Source organism: Empidonax traillii, unplaced genomic scaffold (assembly GCF_003031625.1).
Source record: "Empidonax traillii isolate 1590-97213 ecotype Southwest subspecies unplaced genomic scaffold, ASM303162v1 scaffold19:size3308961, whole genome shotgun sequence".
NCBI classification, from domain to species: Eukaryota; Metazoa; Chordata; class Aves; order Passeriformes; family Tyrannidae; genus Empidonax; species Empidonax traillii.
The window spans coordinates 483300-503564 of NW_020955212.1; the positions used below are offsets into that span (position 1 = coordinate 483300).

General features: G+C 38.5%; 1 protein-coding gene across 1 annotated transcript in view; it reads right to left on the reverse strand.

The window, feature by feature from the left end:
* Window positions 1-9084, reverse strand: part of COL6A6 (collagen type VI alpha 6 chain) — a 48007-nt gene extending 38923 nt beyond the window's left edge. The window contains exons 1-2 of the mRNA XM_027897191.1: window positions 9015-9084; window positions 4265-4350 (exon numbers count right to left, since the gene is read on the reverse strand). Coding sequence (XP_027752992.1) covers window positions 4265-4337 — 73 coding nt within the window. The 5' untranslated portion in view covers window positions 4338-4350; window positions 9015-9084. The remainder of the gene's footprint in view (window positions 1-4264; window positions 4351-9014) is intronic.
* Window positions 9085-20265: the final 11181 nt, after the last annotated feature.

A 20265-nucleotide genomic window follows, 5' to 3' on the forward strand; every position in this document is an offset into this window, starting at 1 on the left:
TGTGCTCTCTACTTCCACAGTAGGGCTTGCTCTCTCTTTCTCTCTCTCTGTTTTCAGGAGATGAGGGAGGTCTTTTCATCTGGGGATCTGCTCAGCTCTTGATGGGAAGAAGGTGGGTGGAGGTGCAGAGCTCATACTGAATCAGGCCTGGCTGTCCTCTCTGCAAACCATCTGAGTGACATAATTCACACAGAGTCACTTCTGTCTTAAGGAGGGAAGGCTCAGCCTTTCATTTTGGCCCCCCAGCAGCCCAGCAAACACCAGTTAGTTTCGGAATGTTTAAGATCTTACTAGCTTAGGGTACAGGAGAGGCTCAGCTATTCTTATAGAAAGCCTTGGACAAGTAGAGACAAGCTCGCCTTAGACAAGCATCCTGGTATTCCTTTCTCACAATAAGTTTCTGGTTGCTGGGGGAATAAAAGCTGGAGAACTGGGTTGGATCAGCTTTATGGCATAACAAAGACAATGAAAAGCACATATCCAACACATGTAAAATATCACCTATACAGTGAAAACACAGGGAAGACAAGGAACTTTAAAGGACATTCACAGTCCCTGTAAGTATGATTACAGAGAGAAAAACCACTACCGAAATCTCTTCCTGCTATGTCCAATCAATGCCATGCACTTACACCACAGTGGGTCCCCCTCACAATCAGTAGAGGGACAGATCAGCTTTTTGATTTGTCATTCACTCCATTTGTCTTTTTGCTACTTAACAAATGCATCTTCAGTGTTATCTAACTACATAAATGGCATGAATATGTAATGTTAAAGAGCTACTGTCTATGTTTTCTACTTCAGTCTTCCCACAGGACAAGGCGACTGATCCTGCAGCACCACGTCAGAATAAACTCAGATACAAAACCAGCATCTGACATCTGATAAAAGTTGCTCTTTTATTCAAAGGCAATACTGAACCTTTATTTTCCTTGGGGTGGCAGCCTCTCAGGTTGTGTGGCAGCCTCTCATTCTTGCCATCAAGAAGATGTAGTAAGAGATACCACTTCCTGTTTCTTGTCTCAGAAAAGCATTTGGGTAGCATCTCAGCATTACTGCGGATTTGCTGTTCACATCTTGCCAATACCTCCCACACATCCAAGGATGGATTTCCTCACACCCTCTCTCCATAGTGCCTCTGTGAGACTTCAGTTTTGTCAGCACTTGCTGCTGACAGTCCCAATGAAGCTGTATGGTCAGCTGCAGATGACGAAGTTAGGTTTCTGGAAGGCTTGTCTTTAAATACCACTCAATTGTCTGTTTCCCTCTTTTAAGATACCCACTGGGGATGTCTGCTCTGGCTCCTCTCAGACGCTGAGGAGCTATGAATCTGAAAGCTAGATGTGAAGTACTCTCTTACCTCAGAAGCTGTTTAACATAGCAAAGAGCGTAGTGGCTCTTGACTGAAGCAAGGTGCAAGTTGTGAGTTGCAAATGGAGTAACATGGGAAGTATTCTTTGGTTAAACAGTTGGATTGCTGCCCATCCAGCTCGGATACTTTTATCAGGGACTGCACAAAGCCATTATACAGCCAACAAAATGGTTTTTTTACTCGCCATGGCCAGACAGATGTTTGGATTGACAGACCTGATTGACAACATTCCTTTTGATGGGTCTCAATGCACCAAGGCTTTCCACTGTGAACACTCTCCTTGCATCATCAGCTATTAAAAGCAGCTCAAAGGGAATTTATAATCCCTATGCCAACTTCAAAGACATGGATCTCATTGCTCCTCAAAGACATTGCTGCATCCTCTACCCTGTCAGCAGAGTAGACACTGAAAAAGGCTCTGGACAAGCCTCAGTCCTTTGCCATAAAGCACAGAGGACTGCAATTGCTTTATTCTGTTGATTGTTCCTTTATTATGGTGTCATTGTAGAACTCACCAAAAAGGAAATTCTCTGTGGGGCTCTGGACTGTGCTGGACTAAATCCAACAACTACTTTGTCCCTAGCAACAACAAAGTTGTCCACAACTTCCATCACAAAGGTCTTTGTGACAGGAAAGTTACTTTTCTATATGGTTTTTGATCCTTTCATCAAGAATAGAAGATCTGCCACTAGACTGCTGCAAACTTAGGGTAAAAGCCATGGCAAAAAAGTGACTGACTACCAGCACAGCACCTAACCCCTAACCCCTAACCTTTTCTTTTCTTTGAGGGAAAACTAGTGTAGGTACCCACACTGAACTCTGCAAAACCAGGAAAAAAAGTAAAAATTTTAAACTGTAACTACATTACCCTTTAAAAATTCATTATTGCTTTGAACTCCATTTTTTTGTTCTAATTTTAGTTTTTATTTCATACCTCTTTTTATATCCCTCCCCCCTTCACTATTCAACAATAACAGTCCTTAAAGAAACAGGGAAAATAAGTGTTCTGCAAATTTTGCTGTTCAGCAAATGTATTGAACAGGAAAATATGATTTCCCTTCAATTTTGTAACTCCTAGAATGTTTAATTTATGAACTAAGTTTCCAGAGGAATTAAAAGTTACCAAAAGCATAGTTTAATCAAGAAGTAATTCTCTGTTCAACTGTTCAACGATATCCATTTTCTAAAGTTGACTCCACCAGCTCTGAGATGAAGCCGGATATACACCATGGAATCTGTGAATTTTACCCTGATTTTCTTTACAATATGTTAAGGCTCAGCTTCAGAGAGCACTGAGCACAAGCTTATGTTCCTATTTTGACATTTAAACCTCTCTGACTTCGGTGCAGACATTGAAATGTGATAAAAAAGGGATGTGAGCCTGAACTGCAACCTAACTCAAAATTAGCCCCATTGTTTTCAATCATGTTACATGACAATAATAGTGATGTAAACAACAGCAAAACCAGGACCAAAGCAAAAGCTTCCCCAGGGTCTTGTGGAGAGATCTGGAAGGTCATCAAAACTACCAGCACTACACCTTGTTTTCCACAGGTTGAGTGAAATACACTGGATTAAAAAAACCCAGAGCTTTCCCTACAGAAGTTTCTCCACGCCTTTACAGTAAATTATCAATCTGCTGCAAAACATCACTTTTCAAATACTGATTCAGCAAGAGTTCTTGTTAAGTCTCATCACTCAATTGCACCAGTCCAACTTGGATTGCACTGAGGTCAACATCAAAAACTTGAAACCGAGGTGGAGAGGAGTTCTTCACCTTGTTAAAGTTTTCCTGATCAATACTTATTGTGGTATCCACTAAAGAGACAACATCTCCAACATGGTTTTCCTGCTAACTGCCCAAGGAATGGCAGATAGAAGAATTAATTACTATAGATCCTTCTCCAGCTTTATTGATGAGCAAGGAAGAACTGAGTGTACATTTTATTATTCATGAAATAAATTGCAACTGTGTTGCCTGTTTCTGCCTTTTCCTTCCTCATCTCACCTTCTCCCCTCCCACCATTATTTTGAATATTTTAATGGTAGACAGGCACTAAAATTTTACCAGTTATGACGCGATATTATTGAAAACTAGTTAGCAATATATGGAAGATACAACAAGTCAAAATCTGTATTTTGGCAACACATTGCAATTTCCTGTACTTAGTCTACGAATAGAGAAAAATAAACCTGGAAAGACAACAACTCCCATTAGTAGTTCTGTATGTGAAACACAACCATAAGAATGTGTCTGCCTGCTGTCAAGTGAGCAAAGGAAAACTTACTCATGCACTTTGAGCTCCACTGTGCAAACATACATTACTAATAAATATTTGTTTCCTGAGGGGAAAAAAATAAGTTCACATCAATTCAAAGAGTACTAATCACATTCCCTTCTAGTGAATATTAACCTCCTGTGCTTCCACACCTTCCGAAAGCGTATGACACTAGTACAGCATGTATGAAACTCTCATTATTTCCTCAAACCAACAGTCATGCAGAAAATGTCCTGCAACTGGACAGAACACTTCCTCAAAAAGACCTTCCAGAAGACTTGACTACCAAAATGGAACTGCTGACTCCGGTGACTTATCTTGCTTTTAGCATTCTTACAAAACAAAAAAAACAAAGGTTTTTTGTTGCTTTGGAAAATATGAAATCTCAGCATTCATGAACAAAAACAAACTTTAATGAGCTGTTGCAATCAAGTTTGCTTTTTTTATGAAAACTCTCCTACTGTAGTTACAAATATTTTTTCATAAAAATATCATACATTATCCCTAGTTAGAATACATTTTCATTAGTTCATCCCACTTCTCTGATATTGGGCATAAATATAAAAAACCAACTTTGTTATCAACTTAAAGAATAATTTCTTTAGTGTATTACCAGTCTCCTGAGCATCTATAGAGCAGGTGGAAACATAGAGGAGAAGAAGAAGAAGAAGTTTCCAGCCATCCATTTTGAGAACCTTCCTAGGGAAAAAAAAAAAATCAAAATCAAAGACAGTGAGAAATACAGAGCATAATTTCCTCAAGAAAAAGGTCTGTAATTGTGGAGGAACTGGGTAAGTGCATTTTAGGATTTCTAACTGTATGCAATTTAAAGTAGTACTTTAAATTCATAGTTTTTCCCCTCAGCTTTTAACATGCAGGCTTTGAACACAGAGCTGTTAGACTTTGACACTGATGTACAGCATATAACCAAAATGAACTGTTTACTGCTTTGCTTTCACAAACATGCTTTGTTCTGATTCACACAGCTATATTTACCATAATATCAACTAAAGGCAAAAAATTCACAGTGTAAAATTAATGGTAACTATGCCTCTTAAGTTTCCCTTTTAGCCTTAAAATCCCCACCCACACATGGATTTAAAAGGAAAATTTGGTAATGGTATCTTTATACAATACACATAGATAAGAACAAGCATTCATTTACAAATTAAATATGCCAGTTGGGCAGTAATAAAGACACTTGTCATATAAAAGTGACAAAGCTCAATGCTGTGGAAAATGGGAATCAAAATCTCAGCTATAAAGTACAAAATTAAGCCATGTTGTGTTTAAGTACACTAAACAAATGGGAACAATTTTTTAATAACTTTCAGTTCTAGGACACACATAAACTTAATGTCACTATTAACAACTTATAGTATAATATCTTGGATCTGCAAAGACAATTTAGTAGAAAGGCTACGGCTGGTCTAACATTACAGCATAGGGTTCAGTTCCAGGTTCTTAGGGTAACAGTGTGTGCAATATTACCCTAGGTCTTGTAAATAACAAAAAGTAATGAATTGAATCTATATTCTACCCTCAGGCAAGAGAAAAAACTTCATTTCCAAGTATCACCACAGCAAGCTCCATTGTAGCTCTTGAAGTGTTCTTTGGAACCTTTTCCTGCATGGAGAATAAAGCCACCTTTCCTACATTTCAAGACATTTATCATATATGGGCAATCTTTACTATTATTAGCACTGCAGTAACACAGAGATTCCAGGTCTTACTGATGTCCTTATGCAACAAAAGAGGTTCCAAGTATTCCTTAACAAAAACAAAATGCTGGGGTCGGTGCATTGAGGAAACTTCCTTCATGCCTCTGCACATCACATCACAGTTTTCTTTAATAAGCACTTTTAACATAAGGGAACCTGCAGTTTGTCATGCATGAAAACACAGCAAATAAAAACCTTTTCTAACCATCTTATATGCCTCTTCATGATTCAATTTTGTCTTGGACTTAATTAATTTTTCTGTAAAAATTACTGAGAGCTAATGACTCTCTTAAGAGCTCTCCTTGATCACTTTGATAGAGATTTGATCCTCAGTTATCTATTTTCACTACTATGCCTCATTACATAAGCCTCTGTTTTAGACCTTAATAAGCTAAAACTTTTTACTGAGAGACAAATAAATAAAAAAGCTTACTAACTTCCATTATTGTATTACACAGTACCTATTTTCATAACACAGTTATTGTGAGACAGCAGCATTCACATCTTGAACTCTGTGGTTTTAATAAATGGTACATAGACCTACAGACCCAGCTAGACATGGACATATTCAAGGGCAGATAAGTAAAATGCTGCCAGTATTCACAAAAGCCTCTAATTAGTGTTTTGCTCTAGAAATCTCCATTTTGTGAAAATCTCAAGGGTATCAACATCACCAATCTTCCATGATCTGCCCACAGTCAGAAAAGCAAAATACAGCTGGAATTTTAGCAAGGGGCTAGACGTCCCTCAGTTATGTAAACATTCAAATTTCATACCAAAATCTAAATCTTACTATTATAGTATACAAAATAATCAGTGACTGTTCAGTTATGCGACTATTTCCATACCTTCTAACAGCTGTCAGTTTATTTGCCTCCTTTAGCTTCTCCCATCCTCCACGATTCAAGAACATTCCCTGCTCATTGGGTCATATAACCCTACACTGGCAAAATCTCTCCCCCTCTTCCTAAGCAGAGAGTGCAGATGGGAATGTATTTCTTACTTGCCCTTTGTTTTATCCTTCATTAGCCCCTACCGAGATCAGGCAGCTTTTTTAAATTCACAGAAACACTGCAATTTAAAAAGGTTGCGGACTAATATTCCTACTTTGTACCATTTATTTATCTTGCCTTATCTTCACATAGGAAATTCCAATCATGAATTACAACCTGCATAAAAAAACAAGCAGCATAAACAGAGGTATTTTAGGCTTTCTATGTGTATTCTTCACTATTTGCTGATGTAAAACGAAAGAAGTTATTTAATGGAAAATTCATGTCGTACACTTCATAGATATCATGGGCAAAAGCCTGAACAAACTCACTCAGAAACATGCACTGCTACAGAGCATTACCAATTCTGCATATTGCACTAGCAATATCTTAATTCTAAAACTTATTTGAATGTAAAACTGAGTATACAATGTTCTAGCATAAGGTACTCAAATATGCATACCTGTAGTTGTTTGTTTATATAAATATATATAAGCACAACCTATGCAAGATGCTAAGACAGCAACTCTCAAAAACAGAAGACATCTTTCCACTTGAATTGTATTTTAGGAGACAATAGTATGAAATTTATTGAAAGTCCTAAGAAAACAGTATAAAATGACACATATTTTAAAGCTCATTTTACTGCCAGCATTGTTCCTTATTTGTTCCCAGAGATCCAGCAATATGTATACAAATCTCAAAGGAAGAATAAGATCAACAGTACTCCCTAATTCTTTAATTGCTTCACAAAGATTACTTTCCACTATATTTTGTTTTTCTTTTTTAATCACCTAATGTCCAAATTTTAGCTTCAGCTGCTTCAATGTTTTAGGCAGGTTAAAAAAGTAATTCTGTAGATTTTTGCTGCAAGAACAAAATGCACCATCAAATATAAATATGCTTCTTCAACACACTGCCAAAAGCATGAAGATTTTGAAGCAACATCTCTTTTACACCTACAGTTTATGACCATGTTGCATGCACGATCTTCCTGCAACACCCTGATTTGGGGACATTTTCCCTCTTCCATTTGTATACACTAAGAGAAGGAATACAAACTTTCCTGTGACAACCTAAAATCCCATCTCTACCAGTGCAAATAAATGTGATCATGTCATTTTCTCCTACCTACTGAAGTACTCCAGTTAGATTTCTTCAACTTTTACATGCTGATTTCATTCCTTCTGTTTTTTTCAAAATAAATCCAAGTCCTGAGTGCAGCAGACAGACAGATTCAGCTCACATGCCCCAGTCAGTTATCCCTTTCCTCCACCTTCCCCTTTTCTCTCACTAAAGCAAATTTAAAGCCTGGAATCCATCTGTGGAACTTCCTGGTTTCACCAAACAGTAAAACCAGGAGAAATCCATCTGGTCCTCCCACCCCACCACTCCTCTCATACATCCACATACTGAACTTTCACACTGAGACATCATAGTACCAGAAGAAAGATATATGTTGCTGTAAAAAGAATGCAAATTATTTTCTAGGTGTCACCCCTTTACGTAAAGCCACGAATATTTTTGCCAGTTATCTCCTCTCTACAGGCACAGTTTTTCCCCTACAAGTACGTTATCTTTTTTCTAGCACTGCAATGTCTCAGAAAGAGAGTTGCAGCTTTATTTATTGCAGGTTTCCTAGAGAAAAGAAGAATTTCTTAACGATTCCAGGTAAAATCACTTGGCCAGACACTGATTCAAGCAAGAAGACCCTGAGTGACTTACCTAACTTAGGATATCAGCCTGATCAACATGAGATGCAAGATGTTTTGAGGAGTGGTTTTGTTTACAGGGGAAAGAACACAGCTGAAAAGGGTGTGGCCACAGGGCCAGAAACACCCCCACATCCAGACATAGGTACATGCAAGCACATGACCAGCCCCTTAAGTGTCTGCACTCAGTCTTAGAAGGGAAAATTGACTGACACTAAAAGTCAGTTTATTTACTGTTGGAATCAGTGTCTGCCTGTCTGTGAGCAAGCGGGATGAATGTTTACTTGCTGACTTACTTTTAAAGAATGGGGAGACAGAACAATTTTCCATTTCAGTATTTGGTGCACCTTTTATAAGCCTATTGTTTATTTTTCCATTTCTCAGTAAAGCTTAATAATTAGCAATTTATGATCCTGTAAGCCTTAAACATTCATTATCATTCTTACTTCTATCTTCCTGCTGGTTTAAACTGCACAAATTGCAATGAGAACACGTTAAGAATTTTTTTAAAATGGACCTTGGTATCCTAGCAGCCTCAAACTGCTCTTAACCTACCTAAGGCCACATGTGGCTATTCTAAGAGCCTGACAAGCTTTCACTTCTTCACTTTGCACACTCTGTAAATAGGTGTTTATTAATCACACCCATCTAATTTAAATTGCTATATTCAGTGGAAGCATTTGAAGTTGATTAAAATTTGCTTTTAGGTGTATGAATTCAACAAGACTATCCTATGTTGTCATTAAAATAGGAGCAGTACTGCACACAGGACTATGGCTTTAGACTTTTCGCCTGGTTTAGTTTCCTCAAGAATGAAGTCAAGCTGAGTGTTACATTTCACCTTTCATCCCAGATGGGGGAAAGAATTTGAAAACCAAGCGCTGTTAACGGAGCAGTGAAGCTGAAGAGTCTCTTAACCTTGTTAAATGAGTTCTTACCTAGCAATGACTCATTCTGACCCAGAACGAGTTCACTTTCAAACTCCTGAACACTTTGTGCTTTGGCCCTAATAAAAGAAGAGCAGAAAGAGACCTCATATGACAATTTGAGACTGTAAACAATAACCTATATATACACATATTTCACAGCAAGGTGAGTTGCCTCCTATGAAGGGATTTCTTAGAAGAGAGTAAAGGAGGTCAAAAGAGCTCCTTGGTATGAAAGATTAGCATTTGTTATTGTTCTTCTCTCTCTTTGTTCTCAGTCTGGCTTTAGACCTGCTTCGCATAAGTTATGCAGCACAATGTCAGTACCAAAGCAGTATCGTGGCAGTACCATGGATCAAGTTTGTTTACTTACAGAAAAGAATCTAAAAGTGATCAATAAAAAAGCATTAGAACAGGAAACCAAAACCATTCAATGGGTCTTGTAAAATGGGCCAGCTAAACCTGGCGGATGATACAAGTAATTTGTCATATCCTTGCCACTTCCTCTGACTGGAAAGTAGACAAATGTGAGCGGCATAAATGCTAAACTTTACCCACATGTGCTTTGCTGACTCATTTAGTAAAGGATATTAAGTGAACTAAACACAAACATTTCATTCATGAAAGCAGCTTCTCAAAGCCAAAAGAAAGCCAGCAGATGTGACTCTCCTACTTCCAGGAATATTGAGTGGGAAAGCATCCCATACACAGGAGTAAGTCCTCAAACTGAGTCTCATCTGGAAGAGATTATTTTTATAAAAAGTCTTGTTTTAGAATAAAAATAGTGTTAAGTCACCTCATGTTGAACTACCACAAAGTGGGGAATTCAAAGTGAAGGGCAATAGTTAACACATGATGTTACAGAAGCTTTAGAATCACCAGAAAATTATCTGCTAGCATCGACTAGATGTACCTTTGAGATAGGACTCTAAGAATATGAGCTACTGGTGGTGGCAAGATGAAGGTTCCTGTTTTCAAAAAGCTTTAAGTTAGGAAAATGTAACCTTGCAATAGTCGACAGAAGTAAAACTTCTACCAACATACTTGCTAAAAAACCCTAATTATTCTCTCATTTCTAGTGCTGAAAATCATGCAGTTTTTCTGGATCTATCATTTTTGATAGCAGGAAAATATGAAGCTAGGAAGAATGAAGACTTTTGCCTGTGAATATCTTCACAACACTACAATATCACCCATATTTTGTTCATCGTGTCAGATGAAACATCTTTGTGATATGAACAAAGCACAGAGATGTACACATTTCTGAAGCATCCTAATATTACTATTAGGTGCATATCGTATTGTGAATCATTTGGAATAAGTTTTGTTTATCCAAAGGCTCTTTGCTTATTCACTGACACGAAGGAGATTTGTTTGACTGAATGATACTGTATCTGGATTTGAATGTGCGGAAGAATTATGCAAATGATTGTATGCAGGCAAATTAGAGCTGAGTAGCTTTGTGGCAATCATCTTTACAACTGCAGCTGTTGCAAAAGCAATGAAAATTAAACAGCATGTTTTATATATTGCCACGTTGCGAGAAGAATCCATAATAAACGCTGGAAAGCAAATGTGGAAAGCTGACACTTTCTCAGTGTCTGCACACTTATGCAGGTAACTTCGAAAGTGTTTTCTGTGACACTAGATATAAAGTTGATATAATTAGATGCAGTTGATATAATTTAAGTTAATGTATATGCAAACATTTATTAATGATCCTCAGAAATTGTATCTCAATATAGCAGAGCTTGAAAAACAGTTTTACAAGGAGCTAAGAAACTTTAAAATGTGGCTTTCTACTGAATCAAAATAAGAGCCAAAAATTCCAATTTTACCTTGAAGGTAAATTAATTTTAATATGATTTGGCATCCCTCAAGTACTGCATTTTCTCAAAAATTAGTGTCCTCTGATTTTTTTTTTTTTTAACACTTACAAAATGAGGGTTTGTCATACATGATTAGCCAATATTGCACAAGATTAGACTACCTTGGCATATGCAGGAATATCTCTTGAGTCTCCAGAGGAGTACTGAAGGTGTTGGGTACTCCTCCTTCAGAGCCCTGTCCCTGATGTCCCAATCCAGCAAGAACTGTGTGCATAAACTCCTTCACTACTTTTTTTTTTTTTTTAAATCCTCAAAGCACACTGAAATCCATTTCTTGCCCACGGAAAAACCTATGTTGAAAAAATATTTTGAGATAACATACAGTTAATAATAGTAATGGAATTTGGCCTCTATAGCATCATCTACAAAAAGAATCCTCTCTTTCCTTAGGACCACACAAAAGAAAACAACTATAGCATCACTGTTTTTTCCTTGAGTGCTGCTAACATTTCCTGGCCAATGTTTCAGCTCAAGACTACCATATACCTCTATTTATTTACTGATTGGAATTCTTACATGGGCAATTATGTTTTGGAAATTTTGCATTGGAAAGTTGTAGGTTCAGTTTAGTTGTAAAAGGGCTTCTAAACAAGTGCTTTACTTTGTCTGCTGTCAAGGAAACTAAAAAGAAGTGGAATCTTACACACTGTACTGGACAGCATAGTGACATACAGATAATTTAACTTCAGTCCCTTTTTAAAACATGTTAATTACTTCAAAACACTGCAAGCATTCTTGGCATCCTCTGAAAGTTAAGAAATGGGTTGAAATACCACCCAGTGGCTCTGTCCTCAACAGTGAAAGGAGATACAGCAGCAACTATGCAATCAAATCTATCTGGAGTCCTTCTAGGTAAGAACAATGCTTGTTCATGCTGCAGAAGCGTTTGAGATGTCTCAGACTTAAATGGGAAGGAAAATGCTCAAGCTCACTTGGGCACATGAGAGATAATGATTGAACACAAGATTCCAAAGGGGAGAATGCTCAAGTCTAAATCTTAAAAAGAAAAAAAACCACACAATTTAATAAATATATATATAACTTTGTACTATATTACAAATAACAGTCTTCCCAGGTATCTTCTCACTTACATGCTAAGTACACCAAGTTTTTGCTCATCAGCTATCTACAGTACAGCTACATCTGGATACAACTTCTCTTTCAGATTTTCCCATTAATGTATAGGGGATGAAAAAGCACAACGCCCTTCAAAATTGCTTCCATGAGGGTTTTGTTGTCCCTTGACACCTTTTTCTAATGTATTCATCAAATTAAAGGGAAAAAAAACAAACAAAAAATTTAAACGCATAATCTCACTAATAGGATCTTTCTTTAAAGCCAAACACTCTGCAACATAAACAATCAGTGTTCTACTTACATGGAACTTTTTTATGTATCACCATGGGCCTGATAGACACCAAGGCTTGTAAAAGAATATTGTTACAACAGCTTGATAACGAGGCTAAGTCAGGCTGCACTCCTTCAGAAAGCAGTGGTCCTACCATATGATACCCTAGCATGTTTTCTACTTGTGAACAAATTTGTATCTTAAGCTGATTGCAGTAAGAGTTTTGGAATTTATCAAGAAGCCTGTTTTCAATCACTAAGCAATGTTTTGAGGGATATAATTTTTCTACAGTGAATTATAAAGGTCTTTGAACTGCATTAATACATATAACTAATGAATTTGTAATGCTGTCTAGCAAAAAACTTTTTGATTTTGAAGTCATGTCAAGGATCAGGACACATTGTCTGTGGGAGTTGGGGACGATGAGAAGGAAAAGTATGAATGCTGTAGAAAGAAACTACAAGAGAATTTAGATGAAAGCAGGGTGGAAGAAAGCTTTGTGTAATGTGGATTTATTGGACTCTTACCATTACCTCAAAATTTGTAATGTTAATATATATTCCCTATGTTGATCCCCTATATTCGTACTTATTTTACCTCGTGATTCCCCTCATGTTTCATTCCCTATTTCTGATTGGTCAGTTACTGTCACAGTGCAGAGTTACTTTATTCGGTTGTGTTCCACCCCTCTTTACCTTATATATTCTATAATCCCTCCTATACTTTTCCTAATATAGATTGTCCCCTCCTTTACTCTCCTTTAGTGGAATGTTAATACCCCTTGTTCTGGAAAATTCTATCCTCCCCATATATAAGGGGAGCCATGTTAATTTAAGCCAGACCTACTTCCACCAAGAGCCTGGAGTAGTTGTCACTTTGTTCCTCATGAGCCTTTACATTCAGTTCCCTTCAGAAGGGAGTTTCACCCATCTTTTTTTGCTTGATGGAAGCAGTTTTGATGCAGGGAGTAGGGTGACTTAAACGCAGTGCCACCCCCAAGCTAGATGACCCATCATCTATCATTATTTTGTTCTACTTGCAGAGCCTCAATCTATTGTGCAAGGGTGCATGGGAAGGTGGAGATGGAAGATGAGGGCACCTGGAATTGGTACGACTTGTGCACATTCGGGTTCCTTAGCTGGTCTCAAGCCTGATCTTGTTCTCAGGTATGCAGTACTTCTTTTTCCCAGTCTCTTCCTTTGGATTTTACGAATTGAAAAAAAAAGGTGTTGAGTATCTCAGTTTTGTCACGTCAGTTTTAGACAGGTCTCCCATTTCTCACCAATCAGGGATGGTACAGTTTCTTTCTCTTCCTTTTTTGTCCTGTGTACCTGAAAAAAATGTCCTTGTTATTTTTCATATCCCTAGCCAGGTTCAGCTGCAGATGTCCCTTGGCTTTCATGATTGCCTCCCTGCACCCTGACTTCTTCTCATTCAACCTTTCATTTTATTTTCAGCTTGTTTTAACCTACAGCTGTGTGATCTTTTTTTCTCCAGGAAATATTTTCTGTGTATCATACAGTCTCAAAACCCACACACTTTTTGTTCCATTTTATAGCAATCAGCTGTCTCAGCAAAGACAGGCAGCGACTTTTCTTTTTTCCCCGATTTATTTCCTATTCAACATATCCCTTGGGATACAAATCAGCAAAGCACCACAGACTTCAACAGCACAGTCCATAGTAGATAAGGATCTGGTGTACAGATGGGGCTTTCATTCCAACCTCTCCAGTAATTTCTTCCCTTAGAAGGAAAAGATGTTGTACTTTAGACTGCCTGGCACTGGCAGTGACCAGCTACTATAAGAGTGACTCTACAGGTCACAGTACCTCAAGGTACAAGAGAGATCTTTTGCTTTATTTCCAGTGAAAGAAAGATTTAGTGAGAAAGCTCATCCCTTCTGAAGACAATAACCGGCAAAGATGTAAAACCCAAAGGAAAGATGAGCTCATAATGCCACTGTAAGGAAGGCCAGTGCTGGAACAGAGATCACATAGTTAATGTTTCTGTTTCTCTCAACTCTATCCCTGCTCCCATCAAAAGATGTTCTACACAGTGTGAACTACATCACACCAAGTAATGGGACAATTGTACTTGTTTGTTTGTTTGTTTGTTGGGTGTTGGTTGGTTGTTGGTTTGGTTTGGTTTTGGGTTTGGTTTTTTTGTTGTTTTTTTGCACGTGTGTGTATTTTTTTTTTTTTTTTTGAGACAATGCAGTGGGTTCAATTATATTTTGTGGTGCCTTTTATTGAAAAACTGTTTTCAGGTATTAAATACTGTAATATTTTTCTAATCTCTCCTGCATTTGGAGGGTAGAGAGCCCACCAGACTGACACTGCTGAATGTTGGCCCTTCCTGATAGATCAAATTATACCTCTTTGCAGAATACCTGGAAAAGTTTCAGGATCACCATGATCCTATAGCACATTCACAAGATGACAGTACATAAGTAAAAAAATCCTAGGAAGGTGAGAATTCTTCATAAAAACACATCTAAAAACCTTGCTTTCAAAACCTCCTACAGACATCTCTGACTCAGTTTTCAACCCTGCAGTGACATCTTATGGCTCCATGGTAGTTCCAGCAGTGAACACAGGCCGTCAAAGAACACAGATGAAACCGAGGAACACAAGCATCTACATGTAGAAAACTCGGCAGCTGTCATTGCTGTGGGATGACCTTACCCCACTGGTTGGTAACACTGAGCTCATTTACCCTCCCAAACAAAACTAATACAAAATACTGCCTGTTACAAGGTACTTAGGCTTTTTTGCACACAGGCTTGCATCTCATGTCAAGAATTAGGCAGGGCTTAGTGAAGTTAAGGAGCAGGGCCGGAGGAGAAACATTAGCTGCTAGAAAAACAGATTCCCACTCGTCCTAACACAGACAAGCTACCATGACAGCAGGTTGATGCCTTAGGTGGCCACCTGTTTCAAGCAGAAAAAAAGACATTATGTTAGTTACAGAGGGCTGAAGCCATCACATGAATATTGTTATAAGGAGCTTTATATCTGCATTGCATAAGCCAGCAAGAGGTGAATTAATACCATGTATTAATAAAGTTAATTTTTTCTTACAAAAAATCCCTATTAAAATGCTCAGTCAGAACTGAGTCCTAGGACTAAACCCACTCCAGTCTAAAAAATCAATCCATCTGTAGACCTTTCCATAGTTTCATGTAGGATCAGTCTTCATTCCTTAATTAACTCAAAGCACGATATTGTTTTCTGGGCCAAAAGAAATCTATTATATAATTTATTTTCTTATGATGAATAGCAAAGCTTTTAACTGGGTCTCTTGGGAACCTGGGGTGGTTTTTTTGCATAAATTGCTGGGAACATTAAGGTGCTTCATAGATAGAAGCAAAGTGGGGAGGTGGAGGGAAAGCAGTAGGCAGGCTTGCCTTGTTGTAGCTGAGGTCAGCTTTTGAGCACAATACAGTTTTTGTGTGATTACTGGTGAAGGGAACAAACTCAGGCTTATGGTGAAAACTGCACTGTCCTTAGCGATGCACTAGAATGCCACCCCTGCATCATAACCTTTTCACCCCAGCAACCTAATTCTTCACCATGTCTTTAATCTGAACGCATGGGCACTGTCTAGAAGAACATACACTGAGCTCTAAATAAGTTCTATTTGATTAATTTTGTGTCTTACTAGAGATATAGAAAACTCTGAGTGTTTCAAAACAGGAAATCCAAAAAGTAAAACTTCTAAAAAAAACACAACACTTTATCACTGAAACAAAAAGTATAAACTTTAGGGCTGTACATTCTGCATGATCTCTACATTCCTGGCTTTTGACATAGGTCATTAGTGAAGTCAAACCTTGTCATGGCAATTTTGGTATTTAGCAACAGTAATTGGGATTTCAACCAGAGAACACATAAAGAAATGTCTCAAAGACACACCCACCTTCTACAGAAGAATATGTTTTCCTCCTCTGGCAATCACCAATTTTCATACAAAAGAAAGGAAATTAGAACATCTGGCAAAGTGAACCTTGCTATGTTCCTAAGAATGGAGGGTTTATTGAGCTCTAATAGAAACTGGAGTACTTCCCACTTGATTGGTACATAAATAAAACATGCACAATTGCACACCCTTACTACTTGATTGATTTCTCTTTATTTCTTCAGAACCCATATCATCCTCACCTAAACATTGATTTTGCTTGATTTTTACTTCTGTTCTTGAGACATATTGTTTGGTTTTGAAGATTTTGATCTATTGAAGGGTGCCATATGAAAGGAAAAAAAGCAGCAATGTTTGCATAGTTGCCTCCAATTAGAGGAGAACTTGACTGGACAACTCAGACCCTTCAAGCCCACGTGCTTTTTTCCTGCTCTTTTTTTTCTCCCAGATGATCAAATCTCCATGTCTCTAGGGGACTAAAGTAACAGTGATTTCAGAGACCAGCAGTAACTCTGCAGATTCATCCAAGCACAAGGTAGGGTAAAAGGGTTAAACAAAAGGTATGGAAAGACTTTTTAGGAAATTTTTTTTTTTTTTTACAGAGAGAGTGATCAGGCATTGGAATGGGCTGCGCAGGGAGGTGGTGGATTCACAGTCCCTGGAGGTTTTAAGATGAGACTGGATGTGGCACTGAGTGCCATGGTCTAGTAACCGTGCCTTTGTTGGATCAAGGGTTGTACTTGATGATTTCAGAGGTCTTTTTCGACCTGATTGATTCTATGGTTCTGTGATTCTGTGACTTCCAGTATAAAACGACTATTCAGTCTAGTGGAAAAAAAAGATGACTGAGTAAATATATGATGGATGTTTATTAGAGCCATGAGTAGCTTGGAGACAATGGCTCTTCAACAAAAGGACAGGTTATCAACTGAAGCTAGATGCTGGCAGAGTCGCAGCAGATCACATGGACGCTCATGTATTGGGTGCTTAAGTTGAGAAATGCTCTGCAGCAGGGTGTTGTGAATGCTAAGACTTCAGACAAGCACAAATAGTCGATGAATTGAAAGTAAATATATCAGAGGGCATTAAAGATGCCACCTTTTAGCTCTGAGAGTCTCTAATCCTTCAGCATTACTACAGGTCTGCTGTGTTCTTTTACTCTTCCTTACATATCTGCATTTGTTCATCAAAAACAGGATAGCAGCTTAGATGGACAGTGGGTCATATCAACTCTTGCCATTCAGAGGTTTATGGCTAGTTATTCAAATGCTTAAATTGCCATAAAATGAGAAGCAAGCCGTCCAGCCCTGTGGATCAAGAACAGTGCTATTGTAGCATTTTATTTATTGCCTCTGAAAAGCAAAAGATTATGCCTATTAAGGAGCGACACTATTTTTTACCAAATGGCACTCATACTTGCCTAAGGATAAGAGTTCTTCAAGCAGCACATCTCACACAGACTTCCAGGGAGGGTGGAAAAATTAATTGAAAAATTTTTGCTAAATCAAGGATCTGAAAAATTTAGCATCATACAGAATACAAGGATTCCTCTTAGAACTCAGGTTAAAGATCGTTGCAGAGAGCTTGAAGTTAAGCTCTAACAGTAGGGTCCACTTTAAAAAAAACATGTGCACAAGTCACTTGTAAAACACAGCAGAAAGACAATTTCCTGCAAGAAACATTGGGGAATTTGTCATAAGCAGTTATAACTTCCAGACTGCTGCAGTTCCAGCTTTAAACTGCTTCTTTGTTTCTAGGCATCAAAACAGGCAAAGAAATGTTCATCCACCAATACTTACGGAGGTCACAGTTCTGTTTTCCAGACCATGTTCAGTGCTAGCTTCCTTGCCTGCAGTACTTTAAAAATAAAAAAAACACAGGAGTTGTCTTAGTTCTGAGGGACATTTTTATATCATCTTTCTGTTCATTCAGTCACGTGAGGTAGACGTAATTTCATTGAAAACTAAACAAATATCTTATTGCCTTTTAATTCTAAAACACTCAACATATAAGTAAAAACGTAATAAAAATGAGACAGTCACATGCAAATCCCACCACCATGTGGAAAGGTTATAGGGTATGACAGCCAGATCGGAAGTGACATTTCCAGGTCATGGTTTTCTGTCCTTAATTCCTTCTGATTGTGCTCACCCACTTTATTTTGGTAGTTCAGAGCAGACATGCTGCAACAATGAGGATTATAAAACCTACTACGCATTAGGCTCACTGTTATTTTATCACACAGTTAAATACTGCATAATGGTCCCACAGGACTAAAGGGATACTCTGGTTACTTACACAAGGAAAAAATAATTCATTTGAAAAACTGACTAGGTGGTTTTTTTGTTTGTTTGTTTGTTTTGCATGCTTTTTTTATTAATAGCTGCAGAGTTATGGTTAGGTTAAGGGATTCAAATGGAGTGTACCTATAATTTCTCTTGCTCCAGCTCTACAAACACTTATGCACGTGAATCCCAGTCAAATTGTCAAGGGTAAAAGTTTAGCATATGCAATAACTGAATGAGGTCCACCACTACATACACATTTGTGTTCTTGGGACTTCACTGTCCTTATTTTTTTCTGCCGCATTCCTATGCAGTGCAAATGGCTTTATTTTAGCAGTCATCATGGAATCTGCCTGCCTCCTGCCTACTTGCTGCTTACAGTAATGTGTCTGGCCTTATTTTAAGTGAACAAAAAACTGCTTCTTAATTAGAGTAAGCACATCAAGCAAAAGAATTAGGATGTTTCCAGACCAACAGTATTAGTAGTATTGGCAGGAGGGTAAACTACCCAGTCTTGTCATATTCTGAAGAAGAGACCACCTCTGCCAAGCTTCTCCGAACGGTTTGGAATTGAAAGTGAGTTCAATTCAGATGAACCTACCATGTCATATAAGCTTCAGAGGAAGGAGGGAAAAAAAAGATAGTCAAGACCCATCATGCAGCTGAAGGAGACAGTCTCAATAAAGGTATGATACACAACCAAAGTTAGTTTATGGGAAGGTCACATGCAAACTCGGTCAGCAGTTGCCCCAAACACATTATCCTCTCAAAGGCAGTATGCGCAAAGTGGTTTTTCTTTCTCACTGATCTCACTATTTAGTATTGCAGGGTGAAAGCATTTACACAGTACTTGGCACAGTGGGGCTGACACACATCAAGTTCAGACCACAGTTTTCTTACATGAATATCCTTCCAAGAGCAGAAGCAAACACCCTTAATATCCAAACCTTCACAAAAGCAGCAGCCACAGGAGAATACCACCTGTACATGAAGGACAATGCACAGGAGGCATCAGTGGTTTCTGACTTATGTCCCCTTGATCTCCAACAAGTTGCAACTGGGTCTTCAACAAGGGTCTTCCCTCTCAGATTCAGCAGCATCATCTGAGGCAGCAGGGATTGCTGCCGTCTGCAGCTGTGGGTTTAGTTTAGTCCATAATCTGCACTCCAGGGTACACCCACTGCAAATAGCAGAGGGTAACCCTACAAAGAGAACCTGGACTCCATGTAGCCTCTCTATGGGTCTTGTTGCCCTCCAAAATATTTTCAGTTGTGCCTTACATGAGTAATATCAAATAGCAGCTAATCCAGTCCAACTGAGTGCCATATTTTCCTGCTAACAAATCAGAGGGGGAAAAATTCCTTATTTGTAATTATCTCTTATTTCCCTTCAAGCTAATCCCTTTATGAGTGTACTGGGTAAAAAGAACACAGTTTTGGTAGTGGTGGTGGGGCTGCAGGAGCAGCCTCTATGAGAAGGGGTGTGTCAAACACAGCTGACTCAGCAGCGGACCCACTGCAGGCTAAAGCTGAGCCAGCCAAAGTTTGTCCCACCTCTGAAAACAGTTTTGAGAAAGGGCAGAAGAAGCTAAGACTGAGAGGATCAGTGTAGGTAGCAAAGGAGCAACAGAGTTGGAGGCTGGAGCAGGTGCAACCCCAAAAGGACTGCAGCCCATGGTGGAGCAGGTACACTCCCAACGGGACTTCGGTCAACGGAGGACTCACACCAGAGCATAGTGAATAAATAAGCACAAAGGAGTAGCAGAAGAGAAAAAAGGAACAGCAAAGAGAAACTGTTACACACCAACCTCTAACTCCTGCATC